The 20,465-nt window shown below is 40.7% G+C and overlaps 1 protein-coding gene across 2 annotated transcripts in view; it reads left to right on the top strand.

Moving 5' to 3' along the window:
• Positions 1 to 20,465, top strand: part of LOC139739080 (paired box protein Pax-9-like) — a 92,900-nt gene that overhangs the window by 27,233 nt on the left and 45,202 nt on the right. Inside the window, exons 1-2 of one of the 2 annotated variants that reach the window (XM_071649707.1) lie at positions 4,666 to 5,466; positions 13,319 to 13,954. In XM_071649707.1, the coding sequence (XP_071505808.1) occupies positions 5,463 to 5,466; positions 13,319 to 13,954 (640 nt within the window). In that variant the 5' untranslated portion in view covers positions 4,666 to 5,462. Of the gene's footprint in view, positions 1 to 4,665; positions 5,467 to 13,318; positions 13,955 to 20,465 lie in introns of those variants that run through there. The other variant, XM_071649699.1, reaches the window with a different exon arrangement.

Genomic DNA, 20,465 nt, shown 5'->3' with positions numbered 1-20,465 from the left:
TGTTTGACACAAAATCTTTCAATAATTTCGTTATCATCATAATACACGTAATGATAATCATTTTCTTCTTCTACTACTTCCTAAGCCTATGACTCAATGGTAATCAGGTAAATTGGTCTATTTTAAAGGTATTATTTATCATTTGCAGATGTAACAAAAACCCAGCTTTTTTGCTTCAAATAGTTCTAGAATGTGACTTAGCGATAGAAAAACTAATGTAAAAATGTTTAATCAGTATGATCAATGTTAGGTATTGTAAACGTACAAAGTATATGTGAACAATAGTTATAATAAAATGGTTTCCAGACTAAACCGTCTATAGTTATGGTTTATTGAGAAAAATAGTGATATCTCCTTATATTTTTTGGGCTTTATTGAGAAATATCTACATGTATATGGTAGGATGTTCTGTGATACAACTGACCTACACATAAATGCATCAAATGTGATAACTCAAACGTTCTTTAAATCACTGCTCCCAATGGTATACAGTACCTTTATAATGTCCTATTTTCTCCTGTTTATTCATAATGAACCTCTTCACCACTCAGTTCTGAAGAATATACGGCAAGGCAAAGAGCTATATGCGATGCAGGCACGTATATATACTTACAATATAAAAAAAGGAGACTACAAAGGCTTAAATGACATTGAGTTAAAACTACCAACACGAATATCTTTCAATGTCAATTTCAATTTTCAATTTCAGGGTTGTTTTTCATTTTTCGATAAAGCATATACATTTTACTTCCTTATATAACGGATCTTCATAATCCCTAGACTCAAAGGTATTACTAAACTCGAAACGAAATCGCAACAGTCCGGACTGGAAATTCGCGAATTAGTTGTCAAAATGTTATGTTGTTTGAGAACTGCGTGACCCTAAATACACCATACCAGAATATATTATGCACGATAAGGGCATAAATACCGCTAGTGCAGTAATATTGCACAAAGGCTAATAGTTCATGTCTAGGGCAAATAGTTCCAGTATAACAGTAGATTAAGAGTCTGTCACATTGCAAGTAATAAGGTACGTACATTGAAAGAACGTTCACACAACAAACAATAACGTCATCCAACCATATGTGATTAAAAACACAGTTTCCACAATTCCTTATAATACATGCATGTACCTGGAATACTTTTGAGTGTGTTTGCATATATGTGTGTGAAAAACTTTCATTCAAATTCTGTTCAGATGGGCATTCTTGTCATATGACCGATCGAAGTGACCCTTTCACATTCCTTCGCATGACCAATGACAATTTCATAACTTCACGTCACAATAGTAAACCTGATATCCTGCTTTTCACTGGTATATGAAACGAATGCCCGTGTGTTTATATCACTGCGCTTAGTAAGAAGCGTGTCACTGCGCTTTTTGTTAATGTTCGCAAATCCGTAATGTCCAAACTACGTCGATCAGTGCATCCATTATTTCGTTCATTATAGCCGAAGGGACTCACACGTCCTACGCTTTACCACTGGGGTAAAGAATATCATTGAAATAGATAAATAGATAGGTAGATAGATGGATAGACGGATAGATAGATAGATAGATAGATAGATAGATAGATAGATAGATAGATAGATAGATAGATAGATAGATGGATGGATAGATATAGATAGATAGATAGATAGATAGATAGATAGATAGATAGATAGATAGATAGATAGATAGATAGATAGATAGATAGATAGATGGATGGATAGATATAGATAGATAGATAGATAGATAGATAGATAGATAGATAGATAGATAGATAGATGGATAGACGGATAGATAGATAGATAGATAGATAGATAGATAGATGGATAGATATAGATAGATAGATAGATAGATAGATAGATAGATAGATAGATAGATAGATAGATAGATAGATAGATAGATATAGATAGATAGATAGATAGATAGATAGATAGATAGATAGATAGAGGGGAAGGGATCGCAGAAAGAATAGCGCGATGCAAGAAGTGAAATGAAAACCAAGAAAGAGTGATGAGAGCGTAACACTAAAATTCGACCATCAAGAGGTATAGCTTTCCCCTCTGTTATTATGATGTTGTCGATATCTGATGATATATTTTGATTTTCATCAATTAGCGACGGTCGAATTAGTGTTCTCTTCGATGCAAACAATAGATCCATCACTATTTTGTAGCTCTATGTACAGCTTAAAAGGTGGCATCATTTCTGTTTCTACACCCGTACAGTACACTGATAATGCCCAGTACATAACGTGCATATAACGTTTTCTTCAGAAGTAATGGATCATGTACGAAAGAAACCTGATAAGTATAGAACTTTTTTTTTTCTTGCTTGATCGCCCTATAGGTCGTAAAGGCACACCCAAAATATGAACTAGTATATCAAACATCCGTAGGTAGGCAATATTTGGCAATGATATTGTTTGGCTGTTTGGTTTTGACGTTCCCCTCAACCTTCTTGAAAGAGATAGGAAATAGATAACAAAAATATATCAGAGTGTAATTCCTGGCATGGTTTAAAAGTATTATTTACCATTTGCAGATGAAACAAAAACCCAGCTTTAGTGTTTCAAAATAGTTCTAAAATGCGAGTAAGGGATAGACACAACCAATGTATTGTTAATCAGTATAATCAATATTAAGTATTGTTGAATATACAAAATGTGAACAATAGTTATGAGAAAAATGTTTCTAGAATAAATCGTCTACAGTTATGGTTTATTGAGAAAAATAGTGATCTCTCGTTATATTTCAGGATTTATTGCAACATTTGATAAGGTAGGATTTTTTGTGATGCAACTAACCTACACATATTATACATCAACTCGATTTTTTTTTTAAAATCACATCTCCCAATGATAAAAAGTACCTTAAATTCGTCACTAATGCTATTTACCCTTTCGTGTTTGTGTATGTGCGTGCGTGTGTGTTTTCTTTTCTTTTTTAATTGTGAAAGAAATAAAGGGGAAGCAGATGATCATATTATCATTTTGTCATGAGAGTATTGCTCTGTCCTATACTCTTTTTTTTTTAATCTTCTTTGCCCTTATCTCAATACGTCTACTTCTTGTTAATGAAGTTCTCACTCCCTACATTCAATCAGTCTCCGTTTCAACCTCTCCTTTTCTGTCCCATCTCTCCCGTTCTCTAGTCATCCATTAATTATCCGTTACCCTCGATCTCTCTCTCTCTTCCCTCTCTCTTCCTCGGTGTCTCTCTGTGCGTTTTAGATTCGCGCGCGGCTCGCCTTGTAACTCCTTGGAGGCTACTTCCTGTCTTAATTTCATCTCGAATGACTTTTGCCAGTCTCAAGAACGGACGAGCGTCGTCATATATGCAAATGTGTGTATCTCTACTATCCACTTGGAGAGTCTCTTCACATTGATGGTGACGTATCACGCCGGACCTGGAAGTATAGCTGGCGTGGAGATCCCGTACAGAAACAAGCCTATCAATCCAGCTTTGGGATTTCTCACTTGCTATATCATTATGCGTGGGATGCCCCTGTACCACGGAGGGCGTATAACGGTCTCGGAAGGCCTTGTTGTTTATTTAGACGCGCCGTAGCGAAAGATTTGTGGCCTATTACACTGTTAGTGGTAGTGGCCTGGACATAACCTGACGGGGCTTGAGCTTGACTTCCCCCCGACAAGTGGGTGACCGATTGGTCATTCCGAGAGCACTAGTCCAGCGTCGGTCAAGTTCAGGCGACTCACGCGTGCCTCATTCTTCAAACTACAAGCGCTCAGGCGACGTAACTTCTTCTATATAATTTTTTTTTTTAAGCAAAAGAGAAAATAAACAGCAAGGAACAGTTTATGCCTATACATACTGCAAAATACCTGCGAAACAAAACTGACAGTTGGAGAAGATTTTGGGGAAATGTGTTTTAAAAAAGTTATTACAAAGTGTCATAGACTATGGCCAACTTATCATCCTGTGGGCATCCAATAAACATAAATGATTGTCCTGGTCACGTGACTACAACACTGACTACTACATCAATACCCGCCACATATGCAATTTTTCGAAAGGCATATGATTGTTTATCTTGACACTTTTCCACTTTCATCGAACGGATGATATTTACTAGAAGACTATAAAGGAGGCCCATGCATTCTGAAAAAATCAAGAAAAATTGTGTTTTCGGTACTTTCGTGTACAAAAAAAAATAGGAAATTATCAAATAAGATACATCAAAGTGAATCAGTCAAGACAGCTCCTTCTCATGTACGCGACGTATAAGATCATTAATCATAACTTTCAGTTGATAATATGTTATCTCTGTTCAAGTTCTTTTAAATTTCTCCCAGTTCATTTAGTTTAATGTCACTTCTTACATTCAAAATAAGCGTCTCTCAGTGGTTATGCGGAGTGATTCCCCGATGAGACAGGGTTGTTTAGTTATTTTACATAAGTCAAGGGAAGGAGTACAATAAGATTCCTGTAGTTACGGTGATTGCTGGGTGATCACATAATTTTTAAGCCCATGACATGCCAGAGGAGGGTATCATATGTTAAAGAGATGCAGAGTGAGAAAAAAAAAAAGATGTAGAGGACATGTCGGAGGAGAAGGAAGTATTAAAAAAGGATGAATATGTTTACGAAAGTTGAAAGAAAATGGAATAAAAAGAATAAGAGGGAGGACATGGAGGTCCAGAGAACGAGAAGGGGAAAAAGTTTTGAGTATGGAAGGAAGAAGGTCAGACAGAAGGAGCAAGAGAAGAAAAAGAGGAAGGTTTGGTTAAAGTTGGACAGATGAGTGAATGGGGGTTGCAGTTGAACGTGGGAATGGCTGGACAGCACATGAACCAATCAGAGGGCTCGCTTGATTCTTAAGACGCCGGTGCAGTCTCTAGATAGGGCATGTCCGACACGGAGCTCTCCTTGCAAGCTAACCCATCACGGCACTGTGATGCGCATAGCTTACCACTGAACAAGCGGACCAGCCATCGATCTTCGCCGCTATACTTGGTCGACAACGACACACAACATCGTGCAAAGTGGGGAAAAACATGAGAAAGGGCGAAGATGATAGAAGCGGCGAGACTTTGAATGTCTTCTGTCAGAAATACGAAACTTTGAGAGCCGTTCATCACACGCTCCACGCTCTTTAGGGTCGTGCATTATGCGGCGAAACTTGTGAATGGGTCGTATCTTGAAAACTCCTCACGTTCATGAGTACTGGGTTCCAGTGGAAAAGTCGCTCGATCATTCGTAACTTCCGGTTTTGGAGAACAATTCTCGGGTAGTTCATGAGAACGCAGTCCATTTACCTGGTTTTTTAATCGCCTTTACTCATCTGGTTGACCTGTCACCAAAGTGTACGCCAGCGTACTATGCCACAGAGCAACCCGAACCCAGCATACCTGCAAGGCGTCTAAATCTGGGAACATCTTTAGACAAAAGAGGACTAAGTCGTCTGCTCATCGTTTTAATAAGGACCGGCATCTTTTCTCTGGCGAGCTAGAATGGGTGAGTATGTTCTCTCTTTCCCCCCGCCGCTATCCGGTCACGGATGCGCCGTGCACCGCTCGGCCTCTTGATCACGCCGGCTAAAGCAAACATGTGCGTTCCGCCCCATCACAGACCATCATTTTCAGGGATCATACAACTCCGAAATGCACACACACACGCACACACAAACACAAACACATGCACACACAAACACTCAAGTACAACTTTGAGTTCAGTGAGAATGGAACGATTAACAAAAATCAATGTTATTGCCCCTAAGGTAGCATTGCTCTACCGTGATAATTTGTATTCCAGCAAACGCCATGTTTTCATAGTTTTGCCGCCAGTACGTCGGTTCGTTTTCGCGACCCATTGGTGGGGTGGCGTGGACACCGATCAATAATTCCCATACAGTTTTGGCGCTTCTCACTGCCATGAAAATTCGGTGATGAGCCAAGAGCTATTATCGTTGCCCTGGAAGGAATATAAATCCAGTCATTAATCAGATGTGTATATGACCCAGTAAGAACTCATTTTCTGTGCCTTTCGGTGACTTAAGGAAGATTTATCACGGGGGGATTTCGAATGCAGTTTTACCTTGTCCCCCATTCATGCCAACCTCATTCATTCACGTCAGCACCATTGGCCAGTGATGCAAATGTCAGTTTATCGTCTATTGTCCGAACCGTATGAAACAATAAGAAAATGTGGTTTCTTTATGATGAAAACAAGTAATCGATTCGCATCATCATTGCATGAAATCGTGTATGTAACTGTTCATTGTGAAATAAACTACTTTACTACGTTCAATCAAATTCTTCAGTCAGAACAATCTATTTTTTCTTTTGTCCCTGGTGCAGACTACACAAAATTTTCCTCGTATGACGTTTATAAATTGGTAAACAATCCACGTAGGCTGTAGACATACCTACTGCAAATTGGCACTGGTTTCGTTGCCTTTCTGTGCGTGTGTCTGGCTGCGATGGAATCGTTGTTTGATTTTCGCCGGCACGAATGTTGATAAGAAGTTATTTTTGCAACCAATAGATTGCAGTGATTCCTCTGAATTTGTTGGAAATTGAAATGATTGAGAAAAAAGATGGCTGTCAGGTATTGTTTTGGCACCAGAAATGAACATACGGTGTCCACTTTAAATCAGAACTTGGCTACGACATGAATGAGAGTGTATTCAATTACTGCACAGGCACGAATGTTTTAAACAGTTTCCTCCCGGAGACAAAACAATGAATCGCCGAAAATCACTGACTGCAGAATTCACCCACAACAATATTGCGTCTGAGTTTTTATGAGTGTTGGTTATCACGACTCGTATTCGCCCTGCCGACTAACAGTTTGTCGTGAAGGGGATGTTCTGTGAAAAGAGAGAACAATAAACTTGAAACAATAATCACTCAATAAATATCCAAGATTCAAGCACTATTTAACCCCATACAAACCAATGGTTGGACGAAAGCATACACAGTGGGAAAGTCATTATTCTGGATAACGAGGAAATTTTCTCTGTGTACTTTCAGCAGCTAATCACAAACAGGCAATCCAAATATTTTCGATTACTTGAATCGAAGTGGCTAATACAAGAAATCGCCTTCTCCTCTCTTCGTTTAGGTCATAGGCCTATTCCATAGCAATGGATAAAGACATTTAGGAAATATCATTATATATGAATTTTCCGAAAATAAAATATTCCGGAGGATTCATAAGAAAATCAAGTGAAATGTTTGCGCAAACACATAATCACGTCTATTATAATGTGTGCATTTTCTCACGTAGCGTTAGTACATCAAAACACATGTATCATATATGTGTGTTTATATAATATGTTATACATGTATTATATTAATCAGGGATCGATGATAGCTCTTTTCTCTGGTGGTCCGTTAGGGTCACTAAAATCTTTAAATCTGAAATTTTGGCGTCCCGAAAAACAAATAAAGCGACTCGAAGTGAAAAGAAACATTGCAATCCATTTCCAATCTTAGTCACTCGATCGCTCCAAAAACAGATAACCTTTTTCGGAAGTTTGGTGGCCCAACATTATTTGCAGTGGTCCTGGGCCATCAGGCAAACGCTAATGTCAAGCCCTGCACATATGCATACATATACTGATCTAAATGAAGATAGATAAAGAAAGGAATGTGAAATTTAGACGAGAGCAGGATCTTTCTCTGTCAGCACAAAAAGAGGTACCTATTTACACGAAATGAAATCAAAACACGATGCTCGATTGCCTGTTCAAACTGGATTACGTCCGCACATATGCTGCCTATCCCAGCCGTAGCAGTTCTCGCCCTTTATCATTGTTATCATATCCAATCCCAAAAGAGGATACAAAATTTCCAAATTGGACGTATCCAGCCCCCTTTGTGAAATACAACTCGATGCAGCGATTCCAGTCGGCGCGGTCGAGGGGTGAAAGAGCGGGTTAGCTGCCGGGGAGTGTAACCGAGGGTTTATGAGGTCCCGCTGACAGATCCGCGACTTAGAGAAGGTGAACGGGCGAAAACTATGAAAACACTGAGAATGATACAATTAGTTGCAGCGAGGTGTGAGGAACAAAGCCGGGAAATAGACGATGGGATTTTTTCCCCCTCACAGGCCACCGGGTATCACATATTTGCGAGGAATAGACGGTTTCTAGATCATTTGAATAATCAATTCAACTAGACAGCGCAGTAAACTGCTTGGTGACGATGTCAGAACCCGTACTGGAGGTATACAGTTGTTGTTCAGGCTACAAGACCAGAATTGGGCCCCGACGTTGCAAGAAGCCCTGACTAAAGTCAAGGAGCTTCATTCTAAAGTTGACAACAAAACGAGGTATGCCAGGCTTGTGATTTCGGTGGACTCCATTGCACATTTCGACAAAATGGAATCAGATGTCTTTAGGTTTATCATATTACTCTTGTTTTTTATTACTGTTGCTGGTATTGCTGCTGTTATTGTTGCATCTTTCTTTCTTTTTTCAATTGTAAGCGATTTTCATTGTCTGTAATTTCTTCATTGTATAAGATATTCCATTCTAAATGTGTTATATTTTAAGCGATGAGAGCAGCCAACGTGTTTTTAGAGGAATACTTCTGTATATACTGTATTCCTCGATCTGTCGATCACTTATAAGAATATGAAATTCGACAAAGAAAGCACAATCGACGATGGTCATTATAATCTAAGTCTAACTATCATAAGACTCATCAATTTCAAGTCAAGTCAAGTCAATTATTAAATTCACAATACGAGTCCATCCAGTATAATAAATGGAAGAATGCAGAGTGAATTCTAAAGGGCATGCGATTGGTGATGCATTTATGCGCAGTGAGAGTTTTCCTTGGCGTTAACGTCCGTAACGCATGAAATACGGGCCTCGGGCCCCTTATCAGTGAATTGTTGATAACTCATGCCCCCATCGTCTCACACATCGCCGAAAATACATCAGACAACAATTTCAAAGAAGATGAGGAGAAGAAAAAGGGGGAAAACAGTTTCCCTTCATGTTCCATAAAAACACAACGCCCAGTGCTGCTCCGCCGTGTCCTCCTCTCACCGCTAAGCCGAGAAGTCCCGAACCACAACCACAACACCCAGCGGTCGCGGGCATTGACAGAGAAAACACGACGGGTGCCCTCACTATTGATTGCCAACAGAGCGAGCAAACATATGCACTACTGATACCCTGTGGGGATGAGGTTGCCTCCACGAGGAGGAACTATACGTGGGTGAATTCAGGTTCTTCTCCCCCTTCTTATTTTTGTATTAGGAGGAGGGGAAAGGGCGGGGACGTCAGCTTAATCGGACGTCACCTCCAGAATTGAGATGGATTGTCAGTGCCTCGATTTGCTAAGAAGAGAGCATCATAGTCAAACCAGCAGCCTTAATCAATGAAAAGATGCCAACAAAAGGAAAACGCGTCAGGGTATGGCAGTAATATCGGTCGGGGTCGACTGGTAGTTAACTATGACGTTTTGCACTCAGTCATACACACTGTTGAAGGTGCATATCATACACTTTTATTACACACAGCATTTGGATTAAGACAGTTGGCTTAGTGTTTATTATCCATAGACCATGATGCTTCTAGGTTCGCAATCCTTGCTTCAAACAAAAAACGTTCATGAAAATATGCATTTTCTAAGCGTGAAGACTTGCATACTTCGGTTTGCTGAACGAATAGGCCGTGGAGGGCGTAAAGTGCTTCTAATATAGGCTTCTGTTTATGGGTGTATGAATACAAAAATGAGGGATTTACCGTGTGAATGCACACATTTTAGGGCATCGAGAGTGAAGATCTTCTTTTTTTTAATGCTCGATATCTTGGTCCATTGATAAGTATAGTTTTAGTAAGTTTGGGTGATTAGTTTATATTAGCAATGAAAGAAGTAGGTGAATAGATTTTGTTGTGGTGCCAATGTGCCTTTGTGCTTTTGTTTGCTACTGTGAATGGGAGAGTTGAAATGTAAATTTAACTGGACGCATATCAAATTGTATTGTGTGTGTGTTTGTATGTATGTATGTATATATGTATGTATATCAAACATGCAAACAAATATAAACAATGTGTGTATATGTGTGTGTGTGTGTGTGTGTGTGCGTGTTATGGCGTACAGTGTATCAGTACCTTTGTATCAAGGGAGGAATAGAGTTAAAGGGATGATATAGTTTTGGTTGAGGTGATTTTGAAATGGCTGAGATATCCAGAAACAAAGAGGTCTAAATAAGAGGTGGGACCCACCTGTTATTAGGTCCACGAGTTGTTTTGCTTCGTTTTTTTTTTTGTTTTGGATATCTCAGCCATTTCAAACCCGAATTTCATCAAATAAACTTTGAATTCCTCTTAGAATTGTAAGTTTTTCAATATTTCATAAGTGGTTTCTCATTATCTTGCAAAAAGTTGAAATCTGAATCCCCCATCTCAACCAAAACTATACCATCCCTTCAATTAAGCACGTGCAGAGGTGCGCTTCTTTATTTTGTCCTTGATAGTGGGTGAAGGAGGGACTCGGTGTAACGTAGCCTACGTAGCATAATCAGCATACGAGTTCAGCGAACCCTTCTCGTCGTTACCTTTTAATTGTTTCATTCTTTTTTTTTCTTATTCTTTCCCCGAAGAATATGGTAGCAACGCCATCATCATGAACAACAACAGCAATAACCACTTGTTCTGGTCACTCGGCGCTCGAACACGTGTTCGTCTACGAACACCCGCTAGTTCGTTAGTATGTATGGGCTTATGAATACCCGACCCATTCACATGACCAACTACGTCACAAGGATTCGGTCGCAGCGTTTACTGTTTGAAGAACACGCATGTAAACAATCACTTTCGCTCGTTCTCATCCAGGGTAAGAGTAAAGACGGGGGAAAGAAAATAATCGCGCGTGAATTATGCACATTTCTAAAATGAATGAATTATCTAGGCGACGGGGGAGAAAAAGGTTTTTAAGGTCTATTTCTTCTCCAGCCAATTCTCAGATAAGTGGCACAGTCGTGGGCTGTCTGGACACGGGACGTTCGGTGTACGAGCTGCACGCGCCGCGCGCCGTCCGTGCGTGCCTCGAAGTTGTGGTACTAAACGGTTCTAATTGAATCAGTAAGTCAGATTACACGGTAATCCCTAATTCAAACATTTTCTTTCATCCGCATCCTTAGTCCCTGAGGGATTTTCAGACAAACATAGCCACCGATTCCCCTGGCTCCCTTTCCTCCTTCCCTTCTCCTCTCTCTGCCTCCCTCTTGCCCTTTCCTTTCACTTTTTTTTTCTCCTTACGCGCAGAGCAGCTAGTCCGTCGGACAATCGCGCGTAATACGGCGATCAGTTTTGTACCCTTTAACTGCTTCGGTTCTTAGGCTGATATCTTAATTACATGGGCGTGGCAAAAAAAAAAAGACAGGGAAAGAGAGGGATAGCTACAGGAGGGATAGAAAAAGGCCCAAAGAAGAAGAGGGAGGAGAACGTGATGGAAAATAGAGCGAGGACGAGAGAAAAGGAGAAAGGGAGGCTTGTCGAATGTGAAGAAGAACATGGATGGATAAAACATAGCGTTTGACGTTTGCTTCACTTCGTACACACCGATATTTAACTCTCGGCAAACAAGAACTCCCGTCTGTGACGCGTAACGACGAAAAAAGGGGAAATCCGTATTGACAATCTGTTGGCAATGATACACACGCTAAATGGGGGCACTAATAGGTCGACTTTGCGTATTTACAGAGTACACAAATCAGTTTTAATTCATCGCTATCGACCATCTTTTTATTGTTTGCTCTTTATCAAAGCCTTGTAAAGACTCGCGTTCTGTTTCCGCTCACTGTTCATTAAAGACATATTGCAAGATTCGATGCATTTATTCTTGATGACCAGCCACATGCTCAATGTCTCCAGCAATATATGTCTAGGACACACATGCTTATAGGGCCTAGATACACACAAGCACACACACACACACACATAATGGGCAAGCAGTGACATAGATGTACACAGACACTCACAGTAGGACTTACAGTCTAATAAGTACAGACCCACGCACAAACACACACATGCACACACACACGCACACACAGTGGAGGCCATAATTATGTTCATACACATACGTTCACACACATGCATTATGTCAGACAAATCAACACATATAACGAAGTTTCATAATGTCCCAATGCACACACACACACACACACATGCAGAAACAAAGAATAAAGCTGAAAATTACTATTGTGAGTAGAGAAACATTCATATTATTAATGTCTGATAGTGATTGAGATATTGTATGCTGCAAAAAATATCAACAACAAAATCTCTCCTTGATAGCACGGTTTACATAATAGATTCCCAATTTTATCTTTAAATGATTTCGATTATGCATTTTTGGTAAAACTTATGAGAATCCTGATTTCTGTGACATCACACAGGATTCATGACTCAGTTTAAGCAGCGCATATTGCAAGAAGCATGTAACACTAACAGTTGGAGATAAATTAGCCCTAAATTATTGACCTGTGTTGAAAAGGTTGCTTAGTCATCGCCACGAAAAAAAAAAATAACAAGAGACGTGACTGCATTGGTGATATGTCTAAGCATTGAGTGTAAGATTTACGTCTGAATTTAAATGATGGATAAGTAGGATGCCACCAACCGTGTGATTAACATGCAGCACCTCTTAGAGACCTTAAGGAAGAATATCAGTTTAAAATCGTCTGCAGGACAGGTGTATCCAATAATGTATAAATGTGATGATGATTCTGCACTTAATTTGTAGAGTTTAAAGTGCACTCTTAAAGGATGAAATGTAAACTCTGGTCAATGCATTCTCTTCGTTCATTCTTAGCTTTGACAGGTAGAGAATATTAAGACGACAAGTCAGGTCGCAAAGAACGTTAGGAGATGCCCAGCATTTGATATCGCTTTTGTTTTCCCCCTCTCCCTAATCCCGGTAGGATAATTAGAGGAGCTTTTGGTGAGTGTAAGTCTTTACCCCAAAGGGCCTGGAGGTCATTGATTGGGCCCCCTGACCGATGCGGAACGGTGCTCGCACCGCGGCGAATCGGAAATGTTCTCCACGTTGATCAAACAGAGCGGCGCGATTCTAATGGCGCACTCTACCCTCCCTACGACAATCAAAAGGCCAGTCGCGCCTCCGACGCCGTCACACTCGCTCGCCTGTCACCGTCGTACGATCGCTCAGAACTCCTCGCTCGCTCGGTCGGCCGCATCCCATCATAACTCTTCCCCCTTCTTCTCCCATCTCATCGTTCCTCTTCCTCGCCCCCTTCTCAGTCTTCACTCCATCTCGCTCTCGCCTCTCCCTCACCCTATACGGTTAATCGTTAATCATGGCTTTCTATGGTATGTTTCCTCCAGAGCAAACCTTCGGCGAGGTCAACCAGCTCGGCGGCGTGTTCGTCAACGGGCGACCACTGCCCAACGCCATCCGCCTCCGCATAGTCGAGCTCGCTCAACTCGGGATCCGGCCATGCGATATCAGTCGACAGCTCCGTGTTTCACATGGATGTGTGAGCAAGATCCTCGCCCGTTACAACGAGACTGGTTCCATTCTTCCAGGAGCAATCGGCGGATCGAAGCCCCGAGTCACGACGCCAAACGTCGTCAAGAAGATACGGGAATACAAACAGCGCGATCCGGGAATCTTCGCCTGGGAGATCCGGGACAAATTGCTCGCCGAGGGCGTGTGCGACAAGTACAATGTGCCGTCCGTTAGTTCCATCAGTCGGATTCTAAGAAATAAGATCGGGAACAACACATTGTCCCACCTGCAACATCACCCGTACGACCCGACCAAGGACTCACACCGCTCGTTCTACAACACTGCGCTCTATCCCTACCCATGTGCCGCAGGTCCAGTGGGCACCACGGCCTCCAAAGTAGCGGCAGCAGCAGCTGCGGCGGCAAACTCTTGTGCCATGAGGTCCTGGCCATCCTCCCACACCGTGAACGACATTCTAGGATTCAGACATCTAGGAGCTGCCGATCACACGGGTAAGACCTTGTCAATTCTCAACACCATTCCACTTCATATCCGGCATCAAGGTACAGACCATAACCCATGAGTGGTGTCGTGGTATCCGTGGCTCGATTTCTATTCACACGGATGTGAGAAGATGCAAATGTAAATATAATATAATGAGAACGCTTGATATAGATTGACATCAAGCTAAAAAAAAATATGATATAATATCATGTGTACATGTGTTTGTATGTATGCGTGCAAGCCAGTGTGTATTTCTGTTTGTTTTAGATGGGGGCATCATTGAATTCAAATTCTATGGGGAAGTGAATCGACGTTTATACCCTTTGATATTTTCAGCAACAACGCTTGAATAAGACAGAATCCCGTCAGCAAAAACGCTATTTGTGGACATTTGTCACTTCATTTGGCTTTTAATGGAGGTTTGGCTTTTAAGATCTAAGAACATTTACTGACTGGTATAGAAACTTACAATGCTAATAGATTTTTAGGAGAGACAATCGTATACTGATTGCTTATCAAAAGTGCGTACTGTCAGATTCAAATTCAAATTTAGATTCAACTTTATTTGGTCATCAGCTCAAACACGTGTATGAAAATATCTTTCTTCTTGACATAAAAAAAAATATGTAATTTAATTTTCGATGAAATTCGATTATAATACTGAACCTTAATCCGACCATGAAGTTCCTCAAGAGAAAAAAGACAAAAGCGACTAAAGGAGACAAACACGAAAATCAGCTCAACAGGTTGATCTTGACAGGACAGGTGTAAGTCACCCATTTTCTTAATATGCTCGTTAAAGTGCACTGTAACGCTGATCGTAAATTACATCTTGTTTATAACTTCTAATCGACGTGACGAGTTGTCGGAAATGCGGTCACTTGCGTTTAATACACGATTACTTTGATAGCCCTGAATGTTGAAATAATGTCGAATCCTATGCAGATGTGACGACACAGAACGATTCGAGAAATCTATTGCAGAACGAAGTAATACTGTATCACCCTCCAAATATAATTATTTCATGCCGAATCACTGACTTCATCCCGATGTATCAAAATATTTCTCTTTTAAAATTATGCGGAGTTCATGCAAGTTTCTTCCAAGGGCGGTATTTTCTCCTCGAAGGTAACTTGCCCGACCTGGCAAAGTCAAATATTGCACTGAATGCATATTGCAATCCATTCAGATAAAATGATTTTAACAGCGTGACAGCAGTGTGATAAAAAACTGGCTCGGCTAACTGTCAAAACATAGATATTTACCTTATTCATAAAACATTCGTCCACTTTTAATGAAATGCAAATTTCCTCGGACCTGAATCAATGATAAACAGGTGCTCACTTACTAGTCAAATCTTCCTTACACACTCCTTCATAACTCATTCTATCTTTAGCATGGCATCAAAGCAAGTCCCTTAACTGACGATAATACTTTTTCGTCTGCATCAAATTCTACAAATCGCATGATAGATAGTTGATTACTCCATGCAACCACATTTTTCAGTTGATGGAGCTCCCCGAAGCAATTTCTGTCCGTTATACCACTATTTCTTTTTTCATTGATGTCTTTGATTCTGTTGGAAATCTGCTAAAATGACACAGAATGTACCAATTGAAGAAGAATAGGCGCTTGATAAATGCTTACAATATTATTATAATTTAGAAAGAGAATGCAACTTTAAATCATTTGTATTTTTTGAAGAGCACAGCGTTTTTATTGACATCTACCATTCATCTCGCTTAAAATCAATGTCTTTTCGGTTTTTATCTCTAGCTTAGACTCATATTTTGTTGCAGGTTTCGTACCAAATCTTTGAATATTGTTTCATGTGCAATTGTAGTTCAACGCCCATCTGCGCTCCTCTCTGCAAAATGTCATTAAAGAGACTGTACAGTTCTGGTTGAGGTGAGGATTTAGCTTTTAACGTTTTGCGAGATATTCAGAAGCCACTCAATGAGATGTCAAAGAGCATGCAATTCTAAGAGGAATCATAAGTTTATTTGATGAAAATCGGTTTTGAAATGGCTGAGATATCCCAAAACAAGGTGAAACAAAGAGATCCTAATAAAAGGCGTGGCCTGTTGCCTTTCATTATTATTACTTTTTTGGATATCTCAGCCACCTGAAAACCAATTTTCAACAAATAAACGTTGAATCCCTTTTAAAATTACATGCTTTTTAACATTTCATAAGAAGTTTCTCATTATCTCACTTAGGAATGTTATAAAACCTGAATCCTCACCTCAACCAGTACTTTACAGTCTCTTTAAGGTCTTATAGAGATGTATATGCGCATCTTTTGGATCTGAAGTTCCAGGATAGTTCAACTATTTTTAGTGATTACAATAACTTGTCGATTCATTTCTGATTCTCCATGGCAAAGTGAGGTTACATGAGGCTAAGACAGCTCTTTGTCGATGAGATGAGTTCTACCAAATACGTAGCGCCTGCTCCGATAACTGCAATACATGTACAAATTGATGAGGTGCAAAGTTAGTCTACTCGATCTACAGACAGAAGCGTTGATATAACGTCATGCAATAAAAACTTAACTAATCTTGATGAAAGTTTAAGATTATGGTGTCATTTAATTTCAAATGTGAGAAATAAACTATGACAAATACACAGTCACGAATTCCAACTGCCAACATCCGCCTTGTATGCGTATACCTGTAGTAATGTATATGCGTGACAATAAAGAAATGATCATATAATTCTATTTACAATGACCACTTTTCATCTAGAGAATGTCCAGGCACAGTTTGATGATATTACACGGTACAGACTATCATCTGTGTTACTTTTTTAATCTGATTTCTGGCTTTTTCCCGGACAGAAACGTGAATGCTATGAACCCCCCCCCCCCAAAAAAAAAAAAAAAAAAAAAAAAAAGATCGTATATCCATTATACACATTATATAGTTAAGCAACTATCAAAAGCAATTCGTTTTCACGGGTACTGAAAACTTTTGTTGCTTTACATTTATGGAATAAAAAGAGAAAGCCCAGCTGGAATCAAATTTGAAAGAATGGAAAATCTCGCTGGTTTTATCAACAAAACAAGACAAAGCAAAACGAAACGAAACAATTTAAGACAAAGCGAGCGTCTATGCCGACATTCTTGAAACAGAGCAAGTTGCATTCTGGAAATCAATCCATAGAAGTAATCATGTACAGCATAACGAAAGAGGATGCCTATCTCACACTCTTCCTCTCCCTCTATTCATCTGTCTCTCGCTTTCTCCCTCTCTTTTCCTCTCCCTCTCTCACCCTTCTTCTTTTCCCATACCAACTGTAATCCTGAGCATGCGGCACACTCATGTACGCTCAATATGGGGGATCTAATTGCTAGGATTACATTTACAGAGGGAAGAAGAGCGCTATGATACGGCTAGAGTAAGATGGAGGAATGCCAATAATACTTGTGTACTGACGCATCGCTTTATTATAAGGTGTGAGTTTAGATCCGACGAGCGTGTGCGTTTGAGAGACCGAGGCAAACCTATAGCTCCCGTGCTCGCGCGCGTTCACTCGAAGCTTAGCAAACATGGCGCCGCGTAACTCACACCATATCATAAACGAACGGAGAATTCAAAAGAGAAGACTGAAAAGGGGGAGGCTCTTTCGTTTTCTTCCTTTCTGTCAATTTGGCTCAATTTACTCGAGATTTCGAGTGAATGTGGGCTCATCAGTAGGTATCTTGTAGCGATCTTGTACCTTGGTGCGAAGCACGCAAAATCGATGGGTTTAGACAGGCTTCCCGAAGCGGAGTGATACAGCTGCCGACAGCGCAAACGAACGAATGTCTTCAAGCGACATGTAACGTAATGCGCTTCAAAACCGAAGTCTTCTTGACTCTTTAACGCAAACACACGCCTTCTTCTCGCCGTCACAACTCACAGTGTGTTAATAAGACTACTCAGTGTCATTAGTTTGACAACTTATGTCGCCCAGGATGGGGTAGTTTGATACGGACACAAATGGGAAAGCTTTTCTAGAAAATGCAGTCATGTCTTGACAGTAGTTCATATTTGTTTTTCTTCCACGGGGCCGACAGACATCAACCGTTCGCTCGAAAAGTCGATCCACCCTAGACTGGCATCGTTAGTATACGACCCCGAACAAAGAAACGAACAATGATTTACGTCTTTAAGTGATACACGTAAAACTAATTCATTTCAACCACTCTTCAAACAGGACGCATCTACAAGTAGGCACTTTGAAGCGTGAGGGGGATGACAAGACTTCAGTTGATGTCCTTGTGCTTGATAAACAAGATACAAACTAACATTGAAGGTACACTGTGCAATGAAGAAGAGACTACATTGGTATTTCTTTGGTACTGGTAATACGTTCCCGTCAAACACTGAAAACAAAATGAGTCCTTCTAGTATAATAGATATCAGGTTATCAACCCTTTGCGCATATTCACATCGTTCAGACCCAAACAAGGTGTCTCGAAGCATGTTGAAGGAACTGAAGGCCGACGAAAGACGTAAAACAATATTTCCCTCAAGCAGACCGACAGACAAATAGAAGTTAACGACAATAGTCACCAATTAGATGTGACGCAGTCCGTGTCATGTGATAGCCGATGTCGTCGCGACCCTCCTCGCTCCGACTCAATTCATCCCTTTCGGCCCACGAAGTATTTATTGTTGATCCCCGTCGGGTTTCTTTGATACGATTCCGCCTAAGTAGGGACAAGATAAACGGCGATTTGGACAACATAATCAGCAGGAGGTATAGCTATAAGGGGACCGCAGGCCAAAATACGCAGCGCACACCATTAACTAGCTATTATCGTTTGCCGTTCGTTGATGGGTGGTTTCCTAAACATTTTGGTCGATCATGTGTTTATGGTTGAAATTGAGCTTTCAATATAAACTGGGGGTGAGGGTGAGGGAGAAGGAGGAGGGGGAGGGGTGGGGCTGGGGAGGGGAAGGGATTCGAATGGAAGAGGAGATGACTGAAGGAAAAGGGTTGACTAATGATTATGTGTGGATTAACCAAAGGACAGGAGACATGTTCGTCGGATTAGCGTAATCAAGCCATTAGATTTTGATGTAGCGAGATGTATAATTCGTAAAAAAAGTCCCCGATAACGTTTTGATTTGTTTCTGTTTCGTCAAAAAGCTGAAATGAGAATAACAGGGTAATGATGTTACAGAAATCGTATTTATCTCAAGTATATGTAAACGCCGATGCGTCTGTATTGAATTGCATTCTCTCATTTAGCACATTCCCGAAGTAGAGATTAATTCACCTAAAAATGGAAACAAAAAGTGACCAGAAGAAGTATTTTTATCACGATAATCAGGGGAGGAAGAGATGGATATAGATCTTTAATTCAAAGAGTTCAAACTGAGGTTTTAGAGTTTCTTCAATTCTTTTATCCACATTTATTGAGTACAGTGTCAACTACTTAGTATTTCCACATGGATTATACTACAGTCACAATGCACCATTACACTTTCAGTATGGATATCAAAACTTTATCAAACAAGGCTAAAAACTTGAATAAGTAGTCATTGTGCTGAAGAAAATGTAATTCATGTTTGCAAGGACTAATGGAAAAACAAGCTTTGCTGACGGTGGTGTGGTCAGTAGATTTTTTGCTCATGATCTGACGTCACGATGACGTCATTGCTACGAGATAAGCCTAATCGCGAGACGAACTTTGGCACACGTCCGATTCTAGATTGAGCAGTATGAGCAGAATTGAGATGTTTTGAAGGGACAGTCCTCCAAGGCTCACGAAACATAAATACAGCATTTTCCGATGGCCATCAGGCGATGAGACTTTTCCAAATCATCCAACTCCTACGAAAAAGAGGTCACTATCGAGAAATGAGAAATGGCCTGACAATAGCCCTCGCCATAATGTGTCCGTAGGGACGGAGCACATCTTCCGATTGCCACTGTTGAGATCATTGTTTCCACTGAGCGTTATTGAAAGTTCGTCAGAAAAGCGCTGGACAAACGACACGAAACTGTGACAAACTTTTCCTCCGTGGTGGAATGCCCCGTGAGTTTAGTGCTCTCTGTTTTCTTCCCCTTTGCGACTCTTCTCACCGTCTTTCTTTGGCTTTGTCTTTTTTTTTATTTCGTGAATGCAAACATGCCTATCGATCCTTATGTTCTCGGCTCTCTCCCGTCTCTCATCTACTGTTACTCTCAGCAAACTTCTTTTCGGACTCTTGCTCTCTTCAAATGCCTAATTTGCAATCAGTCTTCGGCGCCGAAGGAGAAACACAAGCTCGCAGGTATTATTGTGTTTCGTGTCATTAGTAAGCGTGAAATAAGGGATCGCGTTGGGGGGTGCGCGTCCGCTTGAAGATGGCTCGGGAAGCGGTCAAGGGTGCTAGTGTTTCGGCGTGGAACAGGGTCCGGGCTATCTCGTCTTGGCGAAGCGTTCCACGAGCGCGTCGCGCCCGCTAACCGCGTCCACAGAGTTCTGCAAGTCATGCGTAACAAGTTGACACTTAGAAAGTCTCAGTCGCTTCGAACGAGTGG

The sequence above is a fragment of the Diadema antillarum genome, unplaced genomic scaffold (genome assembly GCF_040938485.1).
Source record: "Diadema antillarum isolate AM-2024a unplaced genomic scaffold, OU_Dant_1.0 scf00000029, whole genome shotgun sequence".
NCBI lineage: Eukaryota > Metazoa > Echinodermata > Echinoidea > Diadematoida > Diadematidae > Diadema > Diadema antillarum.
Note: the sequence above shows the minus strand (reverse complement) of the source record. Positions and strands in the feature narration are given on the sequence as shown.